At 37.7% G+C, this 20,528-nt stretch overlaps 1 protein-coding gene across 1 annotated transcript in view; it reads right to left on the reverse strand.

Annotated features, from left to right (window-relative positions):
* Positions 1 to 18,799, reverse strand: part of LOC138427955 (cytochrome P450 2C21-like) — a 64,032-nt gene extending 45,233 nt beyond the window's left edge. The window contains exons 1-3 of the mRNA XM_069568082.1: positions 18,522 to 18,799; positions 5,033 to 5,195; positions 3,322 to 3,471 (exon numbers count right to left, since the gene is read on the reverse strand). Of these exons, the coding sequence (XP_069424183.1) occupies positions 3,322 to 3,471; positions 5,033 to 5,195; positions 18,522 to 18,794 (586 nt within the window). The 5' untranslated portion in view covers positions 18,795 to 18,799. The remainder of the gene's footprint in view (positions 1 to 3,321; positions 3,472 to 5,032; positions 5,196 to 18,521) is intronic.
* Between the last annotated feature and the right edge of the window lie 1,729 nt (positions 18,800 to 20,528).

The raw sequence follows: 20,528 nt of genomic DNA on the forward strand, positions 1-20,528 counted from the left end.
AGAGAAATTAAGGAAACAATTCCATTCACCATTGTAATGAAAGAATAAAATACTTAGGAATATATCTACCTAAAGAAACTAAAGACCTATATATATAAAACTATAAAACACTGGTGAAAGAAATCAAAGAGAATTCTAATAGATGGAGAAATATACCATGTTCATGGATCAGAAGAATCAATATATGAAAATGAGTATACTAACCAAAGCAATCTATAGATTCAATGCAATCCCTATCAAGCTACTGATGGTATTTTTCACAGAGCTAGAAAGAATAATTTCACAATTTGTATGGAAATACAAAAAAAAAAAAAAAAACTCGAATAGCCAAAGTTATCTTGAGAAAAAAGAATGGAACTGGAGGAATCAACCTGCCTGACTTCAGGCTCTACTACAAAGCCTCATTCATCAAGACAATACGGTACTGGGACAAAGACAGAAATGGAACAAAATCAATGGAACAAAATAGAAAGCCCAGGGATAAATCCGCACACCTATGGACAACTTATCTTTGACAGAGGAGGCAAGAATATACAGTGGAGAAAAGACAATCTCTTTAACAAGTTGTACTGGGAAAACTGGTCAACCACTTGTAAAAAAAAAAGTGAAACTAGAACACTTTGTAATACCAAACACAAAAATAAACTAAAAATGGATTAAAGATCTAAATGTAAGATCAGAATCTATAAAACTCCTAGAGGAGAATATAGGTGAAACAATCTCCGACATAAATCACAGCAGGATCCTCTATGACCCACCTCCCAGAATATTGGAAATAAATGCAAAAATAAACAAATGGGACCTACTTAAAATTAAAAGCTTCTGCACAACAAAGGAAACTATAAGCAAGATGAAAAGACAACCTTCAGAATGGGAAGAAAATAATAGTAAATCAAGCAACTGACAAAGAATTAACCTCAAAAATATTCAAGCAACACCTGCAGCTCAATTCCAGAAAAATAAACTACCCAATCAAAAAATGGGCCAAAGAACGAAACTGACATTTCTCCGAAGAGACATACAGATGGCTAACAAACACATGAAAAGATGCTCAACATCACTCATTATCAGAGAAATGCAAATCAAAACCACAATGAGGTACCATTTCACACCAGTCAGAATGGATGCCATCCAAAATCTACAAGCAATAAATGATGGAGACGGTGTGGAGAAAAAGGAACCCTCTTACACTGTTGGTGGGAATGCAAACTAGTACAGCCACTATGGAGAACAATGTGGAGATTCCTTAAAAAACTGGAATAGAACTGCCATATGACCCAGCAATTCCACTGCTGGGCATACACACCGAGGAAACCAGAATTGAAAGAGACACATGTACCCCAATGTTCATCACAGCACTGTTTATAATAGCAGGACATGGAAGCAACCTAGATGTCCATCAGCAGATGAATGGACAAGAAAGCTGTGGTAAATATATACAATGGAGTATCACTCAGCCATTAAAAAGAATACATTTAAATCTGTTCTAATGAGGTGGATGAAACTGGAGCCTATTATACAGAGTGAAGTAAGTCAGAAAGAAAATCACCAATACAGTGTAATAACATATATATATGGAACTTAGAAAGATGGTAACGATAACCCTGTATGCAAGACAGCAAAAGAGACACAGATGTATAGAACAGTCTTTTGGACTCTGTGGGAGAGGGCAAGGGTGGGATGATTTGGGAGAATGGCATTGAAACATGTATATTTTCATATGTGAAATGAATCGCCAGTCCAGGTTTGATGCATGATATAGGGTCCTTGCGTCTGTGAACTGGGATGACCCAGAGGGACTGGATAGGGAGAGGTGGGAGGGATGTTTCGGATGGGGAACACATATACACCCTTGGTAGATTCATGTCAATGTATGGCAAAACCAATACAATATTTTAAAGTTAAAAAAAAACGCTTTAAATTAAAAAAAAAGAAAAAGAAATATAAAGTAATCAGAAATATTCAATGATTAATATGCTTTTTGTATTATTAGCAACAAAGTGTTGAAAACAGTCTATCTGGACAAATAAATAAAGCTTGGTTAAATAAACTATGGTACCTGCAAAATAATAGACTACTATACTATTAATAATGTTCTTGATAAAAGAACATGCAAACATATTTATTTAATATGTTAAATTTTAACATAAATATAGAGAACAATCTATTCTGATGAACGTTGTGTTCTTATCACTGCTTCTGCCAAATCTCCCACCCATTCCTAGGTAATATGCACCAAATGTCCACATGATGTTCATTGATACTCTACTTGAGAAACTTACTCAAAAGAAGAAACCAGAATCATGCAGATATCTGTAATTGTTGCATTATTTATATCAGTAGCAGCAAAAAATGAGGGGGAGAAACCTATCTGGATGACTATATATCAGGGGTAAAAAAAAAACACACACACAACACCAAGTCACAACTAAGAATATAGCATTAGTAAGTTAATACTGTTCTTTAAATCTGAAATATTGAGGTTAAAAAACCACATATGTCTTATGATTCTGATCTTGCCCCTTCCCTGTGAAGTCTCCTACTCAACCCTTTCTCTACTATCCTTTCTTCAGTCCTGCATGGGCATCCACACACGTGTACACTGAGCAGATGTGTGCTGCTGCAGCTCCCTCCCTTCACACACAAGGGGAGCTATAATACAGCCTTATGCACAGAGAAGAACTTGGTGCAAAATCTATACCTGAACTACTAATTTCATTTCAGTTTTATTGAGATATCACAGATAGACAAGAATGTACAAGCTTAAGGTGTACTGCATAATGGCATGACATAAATGTGTCAAAAAAAATTGCAATACCTCTCAGGAAGCTACCTGAGAACTTAGCTTTTCAAATTATTTTCACCAAGCTACTAGCAGATTGTCAAAATTCACACTTGCTTCTTCTTCCTGTGCACACACACAAGCACATTTCCCAGCTCCTCTTACAGATAAGCACATTTCCCAACACTTGTGACTGAGTTACAGCCCACGGGATATGAAAGAACTTTTGTGTGTCTGCTATACCTCACCTATTAAAAACAGTATTGCGTTTTTCTTCATTCTTTCCTTCACCCCCACTACCATTCAAAGAGATGAACTCTGGGAGCCACTGGAAGGCAACCATGTGTTGAAGGCATCAAAGGCCCTGGAAACCAGGTGCTTGAAAAGGCCATTACGCCAGCAACTTCACCTCCTACTACTGTCGTGGGAGCAGAAAGTCAACTTCTGTTGTATTTGAGCCATTACCACTCTGTAGTCTACTTGTAATAGCGTTTGGTCTGCCCAAGCAGTTACTGCTAATTACATAAAGAAATACCCACCATTGGTTTTTTTTAATGCTTCCACCAAACACAAGGCTTCCTCTTGAATTCTATGTTCAATAGTCCTCTTCCCCATCCCCATATTCCTCAAAACCATGAGGGAGAAACGTCGAGTTTGCTTCCATTTTTCCCCATTGCTGAAAACAATTCCTATCAGGACAAAAACCAAAAACAGAGAAGAATAATCCATTGCCATGAATTCTAGTTGAGAGTCTTTAAACCAGGAAATGACAAAGACACCTAAGCCGGGATTAAATATAGTAGTGACAGCCTCAGGAATTCTTATCGGGCCCTTCATCACCTGCCTCCTCCTCTATTAAACTAGCTTGTATCTTACTGTCAAGACTCTTGGTTTTACATATTACTACACTCTTCCTTATCCATTAGCTCCTGCAAAATTCAGAACAACCCTAAGAACCAAGTGTTTTGTCTCCATTTTACTTATGAGGATGCTGAAAATCACAAAAGCAAAATATTCACCCTTTGATAACACAGCTAACAATCCATAGAGTCCAAGTAATAAGTTAAGTTTTCAGGATTGATTTGTGCACTGAAAATGAACTGTAAGAGAAACAACAAAAGAGTCAATTCTTAAGACAGGGATAAACAGCACTTGTGTATTGAAAGGAAGCTCATGAAAATCTATTCCTCAAGTAAGGGACACGGCCATAGCTCTTCCCATTTTGACATTTTCCTTCTATTTTCTAATCTCTTCCTTGAAATATGGATGTCTTCCCCGTGTTCTAACCTGCAGGTGCATGCCACCCCTTCTCACAGCCCCACGGCTAGGCTGGGTCTATGATACAAAGCACAAAGCACAAATATGCTCTGAAAAGAGGGCCATGGGAGACACACTAATTATAAATTAGAATATTAAAGAAAATCTTTTGAAATCAAATACTTGCACTGTCATCTCTTTTTTACATTGTACCCAAAAAAGTTCAATGTCAGACTTCCAGAGCCAAGGACAAGATCAGAGTAAAAGACAATGCTTATAGGGACCTTGTCAAATAAGACCTTAAAGAACAATGTAAAGGATGAAGTGACCCTCTTCAGGCATTATTTTTATAAGAACCCAATGACCCACAGAGGATGGGACAGTTCAAGGTCTAGCTATTAAAACACAGATGACAGACAGAACAAGCATTTGATTTCAAAAGTTTTCTTTAATATTCTAATTTACATTTATTGTCTTTCCCCATGACCCTCTTTTCAGAGCATATTTGTGCTTTATGCTTTGTATTACATTCTATTGGATAAAAAAAATTTGTTGTGCTTTTTTTTTCTAACAAGAATAGAAAATTGAATGCAATGTATATACTTCAAACCTTTGTTGGTTCCATGTATATATTATGCAAGCTTCCAAAACTAGTCTCTTAGCAACCATGACTCAGGCCAGAAAGCAAAATGTTCAGTAAATAGGATAATTTATTGTCATTTTCCTCCTTTCTTTTTCTCTCTGTCTCTTTTTCATTATCTGACCTGGCCATAATTTATTAATAGAACATTAGAAGATTTGCTTTCATTGCACTGAATGTTTCATTCAGACTGTGTCATCTTCATAATTTTAAATATGGATTAATGATCCATAGAAAACTGTTTAATGATGATGCTTTCATAAACTTCTCTATTACCTATAATTTCTCAATTCCTTAGCCTATTTGAATCTTTCAACCTACAATTCCCACACACTCCTCAAATAGAAGCATACCTAATCCTTGGTTGATGTTGTCTGCCACTGGTAAACTACCTCTGCCAGAAAATTCCTCACTCTGATCAATCAGGACTTGCTTCACTGCTTCATATCCATGCAACACCACAGTGGGCTTCATGCCAAAATACAGAGTGAACACAGGGCCATAATCTTCTGCTAGCTGGAAAAGGAACAGGAGATGTAAGAACAGTGAGCATTTCAAAACTGAAAATGTAGATAATGTAGGAAAATGTAGATAATGTGGGAAATATTTTTAATCTTCTTAAGATTCACCCATTATAAAAGGTTTCAATTTCTAGAACAAGTAACAATATGACATCACTTTACTACAATAGTAATTATCATTATATTATTAGGAATACTGTAATTATTATCATCACCTTCAACAGTTATTCTTTATTCAGCTCCTACTCTGTGACAAAGGCCATAGTATGAATTTTATTAGTATTATTCTATTAAGCTTTTTTCTGCTAAACCTATAATTGCTCCTTCCTTCTGATAGTGGCAATAAATGATATGTTTCTCCTGTTTAAAGGAAGGTGCTCCATCTCTCACACATGCAGACTAATAATCATCCCCTCATCATCCATTCTCCACCTCTTTAGCACCAGAGAACTCTAAACCTTCAAAAGACACAAGGATGTAGCCACAGACATTTTCCATCTTCCCAGTGTGATGATGTAAATAAGTTTCCACGAACTGAGATAAGCAGAAGGGATGTGCACAAATTCTACACTGGCATAAATGGGTGACAACACATCTTTCATTTCTCCTCATATCCATAGGTTGAAATGACAGCGTGGAGATGACCCGTCTGTGACTGCAAATGAGAACAACAGCCTTAGAGCACAGGATGGTAAACTACAAGACTGAGAAGATCTGGTTCTCTGAAAGGCCTGGTGAAGGAGAGGCAGCCCAGCAGCACTTAACTCTATGCCTTCTATGTGGAAGGCAGAAATAAACTGTCTTCCTTAAGTCACTGCATTATTGTGATCTTTCTGTCATGGCAGCTTATTTAGTGTACTACATGGTATAGACTTTCATTCTTTCAACTTGTCCAATGTTCGAGTCCTTTTGCCACCTTATAATTCATTCTCCACACAACAACTCATTTTACAAAGCAAATGTTAAAGAACATCATATTGCTCTTATGCTAAAGACCAATATTCTTAAAATCCCTGTAAGATCTACACACTCTGGTCCCTGCTTTCCTGCCTAATCTCATCTCACACTGTGCTTTTACCTACTCTCTGGGCAACAAAATAATTGGTCCTCTTTTAGACATTCCAATAACTAAGTCTGCTCCAGACTGACAAAAATGATGGAACAAACATTACCTGTATTTTATCCAGTTAATGTCTAATTATTTTTCAGATCTCAGCTCCAATTTCACTTCCACAGAGAACCTTTACTGACTATGCCTCCTACCTGTAATTCTTTAAACTACATCACCTTTCTCTATTGTGTTCCTATTACATGGTTTATAATCATACACTTATTTGCATAACTGTTTCATAAATATATGCCTACCATCTAGACTGTAAATTCCTTACTGCTGATCTTTTTTTTTTTTTAATTCACTGGTCAGATAGTTAAAGAACCTGCATGCAATGTGAGAGACCTGGGTTCCATTCCTGGGTTGGGAAGATCCCTGGGAGAAGGGAAGAGCTACCTACTCCAGTATGCTTGCTTGGAGAATTCCATGGACAGAGGAGCCTGGCTGGTGGGCTACAGTCCATGGGGTCACAAAGAGTCGGATATGACTGAGTGACTAAAATTTTCACTTTCTTTCACTTTGAAAATTTCCAGCATCTGACACACGTGGTACTGAAAATAGGCATTCAATAACTTGTTAAGCTCAGGTATTAATATTTGTGAATAATAATTATTATTCACATTTTAAAGAAATAAATATCAAATCTCAGAGAGATTTTTAAAATTTGACCAAGGCTGTGAGTTAACAAGTGTATGAGCTGGGGTGCTGACACAATCTCTTCAAAACCAGAGTCTGATACACAGAAGGAGGAGCTTCCAGGAGCAGTACTCTCATAACTACCTTTCCCAGAGAAGTCAGATTTCAGATAATTCCTTCAAGATTTAAAGAGCTAAAGAACAGTTATTCATTCATTGAAAATACGATAGAAGCTGTGAAATCTTTTGAAACTTGGTTATTTCCTTGATTTCAAATCACTGTATTATTCTTTCAGGAAAATTTTGGGGTAGTCACTCTGTAACTATGCAGTATTTAAAAATTAAAGCAATTTCATTGCCATTAGAATTCACCAAAAATAAATGCTATAAAGGACACATAGGTCACAACATGGACAGAGAATTCCTACTTTTGATAATTTCAACAATGATCTCATTGATCTCAATCCTTTCTGGCAACCTTTAGCTTCACACCATCTAAAATCATGTCTGGGTGTCATACATCATGGACAAGTGGGATTTATCCCAGGGATGCAAGTATGGTTCAATATTATCAAATTAATCAATGTGATACATCACATTAACAAATGGAAAAATAAAATTCATAGGATAACTCAATAGATGTAGAAAAGTTTTTTATAAAATCCAATATCCATTTAAGATTAAAAATTCTCCACAAAGTAGGTATAGAGGCAACATACTTCAACATAATTTAAAAGTCACATATATAATAAGTCCACAGCTAACATCATCATACTTGTCAGTGAAAAACTGAAAGAATTTTCTCTAAAATCAAGAACAAGATAAGGATGCCTACTCTTGTCACTTTTACTCAAAATATCATGTTGGAAATCAAAGCCATAGCAATCAAAGAAAGTGAAATAAAAGGAACTGAAAAGAACGAAGAAAAACTGTCCCTATTTGTAAATGATAAATACTATGCTTACAAAATTCTAAGTTTAGTTCAGTTGTTCAGTCGTGTCTGACTCTTTGTGATCCCATGGACTGCAGCATGCCAGGCCTCTCTGTCCATCACCATCCCCTGGAGTTTACCTAAACTCATATCCATTGAGTCGATGATGTCATCTGACCATCTCATCGTCTGTCGTCCCCTTCTCCTCCCGCCTTCAATTTTTCCCAGGATCAGGGTCTTTTCCAGTGAGTCAGTTCTTTGCATCAGGTGGCCAAAATATTGGAGTTTCAGCTTCAGCATCAGTCCTTCCAATGAATACTCAGGACTAATTTCCTTTAGGATGGACTGGCTGGATCTCCTTGCTGTGCAAAATTCTAAAGATCCCAACAAAAATCTTCTAGAGCTCATCAGTGAATTTGGAAAAGTTGTAGGATAAAAAAGTTAACATACAGAAATCTGTTCCATTTCTAAACAGTAACAATGTATCAGAAAGAGAAATTATTTTAAAAATCCTACCTATCATCACATAGAAGAGAATAAAATTCCAAGCAATAAATATAATTAACCAAGGAAGTAAAAGACATGTACTCAGAAAACTAAAGTGCTGATTAAAAAAAAAGAGAGAGACGAAGTAGAGGGGCGGTCCTAAGATGGCAGAGGGATAGGATGGGAAGATCACTTTCTCCCTCACAAATTCCTCAAAAGAACATTTCAACGTTGAACAAACTCCGTAAAACAACTTCTGAATGCTGGCAGAGGACATCAGGCAACCAGAAAAGCAGACCATTGTCTTCAAAAACAGGTAGGAAAAAATATAAAAGATGAAAAGAGAGACAAAGGAGGTGGGGAGGGAGCTCCGTCCTGGGAAGGGAAGCCTGTCCCTGGAAAGGAATTTTAAGAAGAGGGGTTTCCAAACACCAGAAACATTCTCCCTGCCGAGTCTGTGGCGAGCCTTGGAAACACAGAGTGCAACATAACAGGAAGGAAAAATAAATAAATAATTAAAACCAACAGATTACAAGCCCAACAGTAACTCCCCCAGCGGAAAAGCAGCACAGACGCCTGCATCCGCCACTAGCAAGGCAGGGCAGGGCAGGGAAGCGCGGGAGGCGCTGGCTGAAGAGATTTGTAAGAATCGGGCAGGAACGCCCCACTCATAACCAGAATGATCTAACTTGGGCTAGCAACCCAGACTGTGGGATAGCTACCACGCGAAAAGCTCGAACATAAGACACCGCCAGGACTGCGCACAGAACAAAGGACGGAACGGACATAGCCGGCTGCAGACCATCCCCTGCTGGGGACAGGCAGCCAGAGCCGTAATGGCTGGAAAGGGGCAATTGCAGCCCCGGAGAGACTCTACCTAAAAAAATGCAAGCAGGCTTCTTTGATAAGACTTTTGGGGGTGCTGGACAGTCACCATCTGCCTCACAAGGGGTGCCAGTGGCACAACCAGAACACTAAGCAGCAGAGACAGAAAAGGCGACAACTCGCAGCGCCGGCGCTCGCCAAACTCCTGAGCTACTTGGACCTGGGAAGGGCACAAAACGCAGTCCCAACCAAATCTGAGCCTCTGAGGGCTGAGCACCGAACCTGAGCGGCTTAGAACGGGGAGGTGCACACAGCCTAGGGCCATCCTCTGATGGTTCCTGGCTGAGCATCGTAGAGCTGGAGCAGGTTGCGCACCATGAGAAGGGACAGGTCCAGTGGGGCTGAGACACTGTGTGCACACGACAGTGCTATTTCTTTGTAGCATCCCCCCTCCCCACAGCGCGACTGAACTAGTGAGCCTAAAAAACCAGCAAACGGAAGAAGTAAAACAGAGGGAACCTCCTTGGAAGTGACCCCACACTGCCCACAACATCAGAGAAGGACCACATATATCTTTACTATTTTTACAATCATTCCTTTTTATTTCCTCTCTCTTTTTTTTTCTTTTCTTTTTTCTTTTTTTTTCTTGCCTTTTTTCCTAATTTTTTAAGTATTTTTGTTAAGTATTCTATTTCTCCTTAATTTTTATTTCTATAACCTACTATTACTTTTCCAAAAAAAAGACTATTTTTTTAAGGCAAACACCATATATAGTCTTTATGTGGTTGTTGTTGGAGTTTTTTAATAATTCTTGTGGCTTTTTTTTCTTTTTTCTTTTTTCCTTCTGCTTCTTTTCTTTAATATTGCATTGCTGAAAATCCAACCTCTACTCTAGATTTTTAATCTTTGCTTTTTGGTTTTTGTTGTCAATTTTGTACATTTAAAAACCCAAACTTCACTACCCAATTTTACCTGAGAGCTAGATTACTGGCTTGACCACTCTCTCCTCCTTTGGACTCTCCTTTTTCTCCACCAGGTGGCCTCTATCTCTTTCCTCCCGCATCTCTTCTCCACCTCTGTGACAATCTCTGTGTGTTCCAGACGGTGGAGAAAACCTAAGGAACTGGTTACTGGCAGGATTTGTCTCTCTCCTTTTCATTCCTCTCTCTTATCCTCCTGGCCACCTCTGTCTACTTCCTCCCTCTCCTCTACCCTGTATAACTCTGTAAATACCTCTGAGCGGTCCAGACTATGGCGTGCACATAAGGAAGTCACTATTGGCTAGCTTGCTCTCTCCTCTTTTGATCTCACCGCATCTCATTCCAGTCACCTCTAACTACCCCTTCCCTCTTCTCTTCTCCATGTAACTCAGTGAACCTCTCTGTGTCCCTCAATGTGGAGAAACTTTTCATCTTTAACCTAGATGTTTTATCATTGGTGCTATACAGATGGAGAAATCTAGAGGCTACTATAAAAATAAAACTGAAAACCAGAAGCAGGAGGCTTAAATCCAAAGCCTGAGAACATCAGAGAACTCCTGAATTCAGGGAACATTAAGCAATAGGAGCTCATCAAACGCCTCCATACCTACACTGAAACCAAGCTCCACCCAAGGGCCAACAAGTTCCAGAGCAAGACATACCATGCAAATTCTCCAGCAACACAGGAACACTCCCCTGAGCTTCAATATACAGGCAGCTCAAAGTTACTCCAAAACCATTGACATCTCATAACCCATTACTGGTCACTACACTGCACTCCAGAGAGAAGAAACCCAGCTCCATCCACCAGAACTCCAACACAAGCCTCCCTAACCAGGAAACCTTGACAAGCAACTGATACAACCCCACCCACAGTGAGGAAGCTCCATAATAAGGAGAACTCCACAAATTCCCTGAATATAGAAAGGCCACCCCAAAAACAGCAATATAACCAAGATGAAGAGACAGAGGAATACTCAGCAGGTTAAGGAACAGGAGAAATGCCCACCAAACCAAACAAAAGAGGAATAGATAGGGAATCTACCTGAGAAAGAATTCTGAATATTGGTAGTGAAAATGATCCAAAATCTTGAAATCAAAGTGGAATCACAGATAAATAGCCTAGAGACAAGGATTGAGAAATGCAAGAAATGTTTAACAAGGAGCTAGAAGAAATAAAAAAGAGTCAATATATAGTGAACACTGCAATAAATGAGATCAGAAACACTCTGGAGGCAATAAATAGTAGAATAACGGAGGAAGAAGATAGGATTAGTGAAATAGAAGATAGAATGGTAGAAATACATGAATCAGAGAGGAAAAAAGAAAAATGAATTAAAAGAAATGAGGACAATCTCAGAGACCTCCAGGACAATATGAAACGCTCCAACATTCAAATTATAGGAGTCACAGAAGAAGAAGACAAAAAGAAAGACCATGAGAAAATCCTTGAGGAGATAATAGTTGAAAACTTCCCTAAAATGGGGAAGGAAATAATCACCCAAGTCCAAGAAACACAGAGAGTTCCAAATAGGATAAACCCAAGGCGAAACACCCCAAGACACATATTAATCAAATTAACAAAGATCAAACACAAAGAACAAATATTAAAAGCAGCAAGGGAAAAACAACAAATAACACACAAGGGGATTCCCATAAAGATAACAGCTGATCTTTCAATAGAAACTCTTCAGGCCAGGAGGGAATGGCAAGACATACTTAAAGTGATGAAAGAAGATAACCTACAGCCCAGATTACTGTACCCAGCAAGGATCTCATTCAAATACGAAGGAGAAATCAAAAGCTTTACAGACAAGCAAAAGCTGAGAGAATTCAGCACCACCAAACCAGCTCTCCAACAAATTCTAAAAGATATTCTCTAGACAGGAAACACAAAAAGGGTGTATAAACCCGAACCCAAAACAATAAAATAAATGGTAATGGGATCATACTTATCAATAATTACCTTAAACATAAATGGGTTGAATGCCCCAACCAAAAGACAAAGATTGGCTGAATGGATAAAAAACAAGACCCCTCTATATGCTGCTTACAAGAGACCAACCTCAAAACAAGGGATGCATACAGACTGAATGTGAAGGGCTGGAAAAATATATTCCACGCAAATAGAGACCAAAAGAAAGCAGGAGTGGCAATACTCATATCTGATAAAATAGACTTTAAAACAAAGGCTGTGAAAAGAGATAAAGAAGGCCACTACATAATGATCAAAGGATCAATCCAAGAAGATATAACAATTATAAATATATATGCACCCAATATAGAAGCACCGCAATATGTAAGACAAATGCTAACAAGTATGAAAGGGGAAATCAACAATAACACATAATAGTGGGAGACTTTAATACCCCACTAACACCTATGGACAGATCAACTAAACAGAAAAGTAACAAAGAAACGCAAACTTTAAATGATACATTAGACCAGTTAGACCTAATTGATATCTATAGGACATTTCACCCCAAAACAATGAATTTCACCTTTTTTTCAAGTGCTCATGGAACCTTCTCCAGGATAGATCACATCCTGGGCCATAAATCTAAACTTGATAAATTCAAAAAAATCGAAATCATTCCAACCATCTTTTCTCACCATAATGCAGTAAGATTAGATCTCAATTACAGGAGAAAAACTATTAAAAATTCCAACATATGGAGGTTGAACAACACACTTCTGAATAACCAACCAATCACAGAAGAAATCAAAAAAGAAATCAAAATATGCATAGAAACTAATGAAAATGAAAACACAACAACCCAAAACCTGTGGGACACTATAAAAGCAGTGCTAAGAGGAAAGTTCATAGCAATACAGGCATACCTCAAGAAACAAGAAAAAAGTCAAATAAATAACCTAACTCTACAACTAAAGCAACTAGAAAAGGAAGAATTGAAGAACCCCAGAGTTAGTAGAAGGAAATAAATCTTAAAAATTAGGGCAGAAATAAATGCAAAAGAAACAAAAGAGACCATAGCAAAAATCAACAAAACCAAAAGCTGGTTCTTTGAAAGGATAAATAAAATTGACAAACCATTAGCCAGACTCATCAAGAAGCAAAGAGAGAAAAATCAAATCAATAAAATTAGAAATGAAAATGGAGAGATCACAACAGACAACACAGAAATACAAAGGATCATAAGAGACTACTATCAGCAGTTGTATGCCAATAAAATGGACAACGTGGAAGAAATGGACCAATTCTTAGAAAAGTACAATTTTCCAAAACTGAACCAGGAAGAAATAGAAAATCTTAACAGACCCATCACAAGCACGGAAATTGAAACTGTAATCAGAAATCTTCCAGCAAGCAAAAGCCCAGGTCCGGATGGCTTCACAGCTGAATTCTACCAAAAATTTCGAGAAGACCTAACACCTATCCTCCTCAAACTCTTCCAGAAAGTTGCAGAGGAAGGTAAACTTCCAAACTCATTCTATGAGGCCACCATCACCCTAATACCAAAACCTGACAAAGATGCCACAAAAAAAGAAAACTACAGGCAAATATAACTGATGAACATAGATGCAAAAATCCTCAACAAAATTCTAGCAATCAGAATCCAACAACACATTAAAAAGATCATACACCATGACCAAGTGGGCTTTATCCCGGGGATGCAAGGATTCTTCAATATCCACAAATCAATCAATGTAATTCACCACATTAACAAATTGAAAAATAAAAACCATATCATTATCTCAATAGATGCAGAGAAGGCCTTTGACAAAATTCAACATCCATTTATGATAAAAACTCTCCAGAAAGCAGGAATAGAAGGAACATACCTCAACATAATAAAAGCTATCTATGACAAACCCACCGCAAACATTATCCTCAATGGTGAAAAATTGAAAGCATTTCCCCTAAAGTCAGGAACAAGACAAGGGTGTCCACTTTCACCGCTACTATTCAACATAGTTCTGGAAGTTTTGGCCACAGCAATCACAGCAGAAAAAGAAATAAAAGGAATCCAAATTGGAAAAGAAGAAGTAAAACTCTCACTGTTTGCAGATGACATGATCCTCTACATGAAAAACCCTAAAGACTCCACCAGAAAATTACTAGAGCTAATCAATGAATATAGTAAAGTTGTAGGATATAAAATCAACACACAGAAATCCCTTGCATTCCTATACATGAATAATGAGAAAGTAGAAAAAGAAATTAAGGAAACAATTCCATTCATCATTGCAATGAAAACAATAAAATACTTAGGAATATATCTACCTAAAGAAACTAAAGACCTATATATAGAAAACTATAAAACTCTGATGAAAGAAATCAAAGAGGACACTAATAGATGGAGAAATATACCATGTTCAGGGATTGGAAGAATCAATATAGTGAAAATGAGTATACTACCCAAAGCAATTTACAAATTCAATGCAATCCCTATCAAGCTACCAGCCACATTTTTCACAGAACTAGAACAAATAATTTCAAGATTTGTATGGAAATACAAAAAACCTCAAATAGCCAAAGCAATCTTGAGAAAGAAGAATGGAACTGGAGGAATCAACTTGCCTGACTTCAGGCTCTACTACAAAGCCACAGTCATCAAGACAGTATGGTACTGGCACAAAGACAGACATATAGATCAATGGAACAAAATAGAAAGCCCAGAGATAAATCCACACACATATGGACACCTTATCTTTGACAAAGGAGGCACGAATATACAATGGAGTAAAGACAATCTCTTTAACAAGTGGTGCTGGGAAAACTGGTCAACCACTTGTAAAAGAATAAAACTAGATCACTTCCTAACACCGCACACAAAAATAAACTCAAAATGGATTAAAGATCTAAATGTAAGATCAGAAACTATAAAACTCCTAGAGGAGAACATAGGCAAAACACTCTCAGACATAAATCACAGCAGGATCCTCTATGATCCACCTCCCAGAATTCTGGAAATAAAAGCAAAAATAAACAAATGGGATCTAATTAAAATTAAAAGCTTCTGCACAACAAAGGAAACTATAAGCATGGTGAAAAGACAGCCTTCTGAATGGGAGAAAATAATAGCAAATGAAGCAACTGACAAACAACTAATCTCAAAAATATACAAGCAACTTATGCAGCTCAATTCCAGAAAAATAAACCACCCAATCAAAAAATGGGCCAAAGAACTAAATAGACATTTCTCCAAAGAAGACATACGGATGGCTAACAAACACATGAAAAGATGCTCAACATCACTCATTATTAGAGAAATGCAAATCAAAACCACAATGAGGTACCACTTCACACCAGTCAGAATGGCTGTGATCCAAAAATCTGCAAGCAATAAATACTGGAGAGGGTGTGGAGAAAAGGGAACCCTCCTACACTGTTGGTGGGAATGCAAACTAGTACAGCCACTATGGAGAACGGTGTGGAGATTCCTTTAAAAATTGCAAATACTACTGCCATATGACCCAGCAATCCCACTGCTGGGCATACACACCGAGGAAACCAGAAGTGAAAGAGACACATGTACCCCAATGTTCATCGCAGCACTGTTTACAATAGCCAGGACATGGAAACAACCTAGATGTCCATCAGCAGATGAATGGATAAGAAAGCTGTGGTACATATACACAATGGAGTATTACTCAGCTGTTAAAAAGAATTCATTTGAATCAGTTCTGATGAGCTGGATGAAACTGGAGCCAATTATACAGAGTGAAGTAAGCCAGAAAGAAAAACACCAATACAGTATACTAACACATATATATGGAATTCAGGAAGATGGCAATGACGACCCTGTATGCAAGACAGCAAAAAAGACACAGATGTGTATAACGGACTTTTGGACTCAGAGGGAGAGGGAGAGGGTGGGATGATTTGGGAGAATGGCATTCTAACATGTATACTATCATGTAAGAATTGAATCGCTAGTCTATGTCTGACGTAGGGTGCAGCATGCTTGGGGCTGGTGCATGGGGATAACCCACAGAGATGTTGTGGGGAGGGAGGTGGGAGGGGAGTTCATGTTTGGGAACGCATGTAAGAATTAAAATTTTAAAATTTAAAAAATAAAATACTAAAGAAAAATAAAATAAAATAAAATAAAATTTAAAAACAAAACACTAAATAAATAAATAAATAAATAAAGATTTAAAAAATAAAATAAAAAATGCTTCCTCCTTGGAAGAAAAGCTATGACAAATCTAGACAGCATATCAAAAAGCAGAGACATCACTTTGCTGACAAAGGTCCATACAGTCAAAGCTATGGTTTCTAGTAGTCATATATGGATGTGAGAGGTGAACCATAAAGAAGGCTGAGCACTGAAGAACTGATATTTTTGAATTGTGGTATTGAAGAAGACTCTTGAGAGTCCCTGGGACTGCAAGGAGATCCAACCAGTCCATCCTAAAGGAAATCAGTCCTGAATATTCATTGGAAGGACTGTTGATCAAGCTAAAGCTCCAATACTTTGGCAACCTGATTGGAAGAGCCAACTCACTGGAAAAGACCCTCATGCTGGGAAAGACTGAAGACAAAGGAGAAGAGGGTGGCAGAGGGTGAGATGGTTAGATACATCACTGACAACAGACATGAGTTTGAGCAAACTTCAAGAGATAGCGGATGACAGAGTAGCCTGGCATGCTGCAGTCCATGGGTCGCAAAGAATCAGACACGACTCAGTGATGAACAACACAGAAACAAACATTTTCGCATACTGTATACAAAACTTAACTCAAAAAGGGTTGAGGACTTAAATGTAAGACCAGAAGCCATAAAACTCTAGAAGAAAACATAAGCAGTATACTCTTTCACATGTATCATAGCATATATTTTTGGATCTGCCTCCTGCTGCTGCTGCGGCTGCTGCTGCTGCTACTAAGTCGCTTCAGTCGTGTCCAACTCTGTGCGACCTCATAGACGGCAGCCCACTAGGCTCCGGGTCCCTGGGATTCTCCAGGCAAGAACACTGGAGTGGGTTGCCATTTCCTTCTCCAATGCATGAAAGTGAAAAGTGAAAGTGAAGTCACTCAGTCATGTCAGACTCTCAGCGACCCCATGGACTGAAGCCTACCAGGCTCCTCAGTCCATGGGATTTTCCAGGCAAGAACACTGGAGTGGGGTGCCATTGCCTTCTCCTCTGGAGAGGAGAGTCACGACTGAGTCGGACACGACTGAAGCGACTAAGCAGCAGCAGCAGCTGCCTCCTAGTGAAGTGAAAGTGTTAGTCACTAAGCTGTATCCAACTCTTTACGACCCCCTAGACTGTAGCCCACCAGGCTCCTCTGTCCATGGAATTCTCCAGGCAAAATTACTGAAGCGAGTAGCCATTCCATTCTCCAGGGGGTCTTTCTCAACCCAGGAATCAAACCCAGGTCTCCAACATTTGGGGCAGATTCTTTACCATCTTTACCACAAAAAAGAATGAAATTTTGCCATTTGTAATATCATAGACTAATCTGGAGGGCATTACACTTAGTGAAGTAAGTCAGACAGAGAAAGACAAATATTCTATGTTATCACTTATATGTGGAATATTAAAAAATAAAATTAATGAATTGAACAGAATATAAGCAGGCTTATATACATAGAGAAAAAACTAGTGGTTACCAGGGGGAAACAGGAAGAATGGAGGGGGAAAAGAGGCGTAGGGGATTAAAAACTATAGACTACTATGTATAAAACAAATAAACTGCACAGGGAATACAAACTATAATTTACAATAAATTTCAAAGAAGCATAATCTCTAAAATTTCTATATTCTCACTTGAAACTAACATAATATTGTAAATCAACTCTAGCTCAATTGAAAATAAATTAATAGGGCTCTGCTGGTAATCCAGTAGTAATCCACCTAACAATGCAAGGGACACTGGTTTGATCCCTCATCTGGGAAGATCCCACATGCTGCAGGGAAAAAGCCTGAGTACCACAGATACTGAGCCTACACTCTGGAGACTGTGAGGGGCAACTACTGAATCCAAGAGCCACAGAGCCTTCTCTTGTTGCAACAAGAGAAGTCACTATAGGAAAATTCCACACACTATACCTATAGTGCAGTTTCTGCTCGCCACAGCTAAAGAAAACCTGTGCATAGTAATAAAGACTGAGCACAGCCAAAAATAAATATTTTTAAATAAATGAATACTTTACAATATTTTATAATACTTTACAATAAATTTATATTAAAAAATAAATGAATAAAAATAAGTAACAATGAATAAATATATAAATAAAACCATGTCCAGGTGTCCAGTGGGAACTCCTCTTTAAAACCACTTTTAACAAACATGGTGTCTGGGACTATGGAGTCTGGGACAAGACATAGGGCAGTCTTATTTACTCATTACAAACAACTGGAAGAAAAGTAATCACACTTGCCTTGCTTATGGATTTGCTGATATTCTTAATATTTATCTGGAGAATATTTCCAACAATTGGGAGAGGAGTGGGCCCAGGTGGCAGCTTCCCTTTGCCATGCTTCTGATTCCATAGAAAAAGGAAAATCAAAATAGAAAGACAGATCACCAGAACTACAAAGAGATCCATTGGTGCACTTTGTGTGAGGACAGCTGAAAGCTTAGAATCCAAACACTTTATAAAAACTAAGTGCAAAGAAAAAAAAAAACAAAGTGCAAGCTTATCACCAAACATGCAATAAGTCTTTGAACTTTTAAATAAATATTGCTTTATCATCAGTGCACTTTGGCTTGTCAATAGATATTTAAACAAAAGGTTACATTAGTATTGATAAACATGTAAGTTTCAATGGAAATTTCAACTGAAAAATAATTCACTTTATCAGAAATGACCATATTTTAGTAGTAACATTGAAGCTATCAGAGTTTCAAAGGACTGGAATTCACAATCACAACAAATGATGAGAGCGTCTCTGCTCATCATATAAGCAGAAAAAGAAGCACTCTCTTAGAGCTTTTTCTCATAAAATCCATGGAAAGGCCAAGTGAAAACAGAAGAAGGGGCAGGACAAATAAAGAAAGGAATAGGGAGCTGGTCTTATCTTAGAAAAGAGTAGAGCTATCCCACTAGTTCTCACAGAGCACTTTTTTGGTGCCAGGAGTTCTGACACCACTTACATCCAGAGGAGATGCTGGTCAGCAGACAGTAGACAGGAACAGGAATAACAAGTCAAGGAAAGAAATCACTCAAAGACATCAGTGGAAGGTCCCGTGGCTGCATATCACCCACCCCGCTGCTGTGCATACCCATTTCCAATAAGGATCACATAGCCAGAGCAAACATTGTATGTTCACACCTAGGTCAAAAAATACACTCCAGCATTCAATACTATAAATATTTGAAAGTGTCTACAAACTCACAGATATGAACAAAATTTCAAGACTCAAAAGATATTTGAGGACCTCCAATTGCATAATAAGCATCAAACTTAAAAGTCAGAAATCTATTCCTTGAAGGACTTAATGAAAACAGAAAAGTTAAAACAACTGTATCATCAGATAAATTTAGCCAAGAAAAAGAAAAAGTTATTAGAAAACTGAGAAGTTCTTGGTAATTAAGTATGTGGTGGCAAAAAATATTTTTCAATAAGTGGATACGCTGAGTAATAATATAGATTTAGTTCCATTTTCACTTATTTTAAACAGCAGTAAGATCTAGCAGTAACATGGGTTTCCACGAGGATAGAGTACAAAATAGTAATGATGAAAACATTAAACAAATTAAGTAGTATGGGAAATAATTCTATTAATAGAAATCCTAGTGACTTTATCACAGGAGTTTTGAAGAGAGAGAAAAACAAGCAAACAATGATAAGCAAAGGAAATTGAATACATTTTTCCTGCAATGATGAAAAATCCAAAGAATCCACCAAATTCTAAACAGGATTACAGAGAAAAGATCCACACTCCCAAAATCTTGTGAAACATGAGAATAACAAGGGAAAATAAAACCCTGAAAACTTTTAAAGAGAAAAAGGAAGTTACAATGAATGAGACTCAATTTAGAATAAATTTTTCCTTACACAATGCTTATAAATGATTAAAAACAGTCAAGTAAAATCTTTAAAAGCTCAATAGGAAATGATTTTCAAAATTGTTATTCCATACCAGATAAACTCAATTCAACCATAAGGTCGAAGTATAGACATTTGGGGGCCTTCCCTGGTGGTCTAGTGGTTAAGACTCCATGCTTCCACTGCAGGGAGCACGGGTTCAATCCCTGGTCAGGGCACTAAGGTCCTGTGCTGTGTGGCAGAGCCCAAAATAAAATAAGAAACATATAGACACTTTTGGACATGTGAACATTCAGAGTTTTATAATCTTGAAATCATTTCTGAAATAATTACCTGAAGAAAAACTCCAAAATAAAAAAAACATATCCCCTAAAGGGGAGAAAGTGAGACACAAA

This window comes from Ovis canadensis, chromosome 22 (genome assembly GCF_042477335.2).
Source record: "Ovis canadensis isolate MfBH-ARS-UI-01 breed Bighorn chromosome 22, ARS-UI_OviCan_v2, whole genome shotgun sequence".
Lineage (NCBI taxonomy): Eukaryota > Metazoa > Chordata > Mammalia > Artiodactyla > Bovidae > Ovis > Ovis canadensis.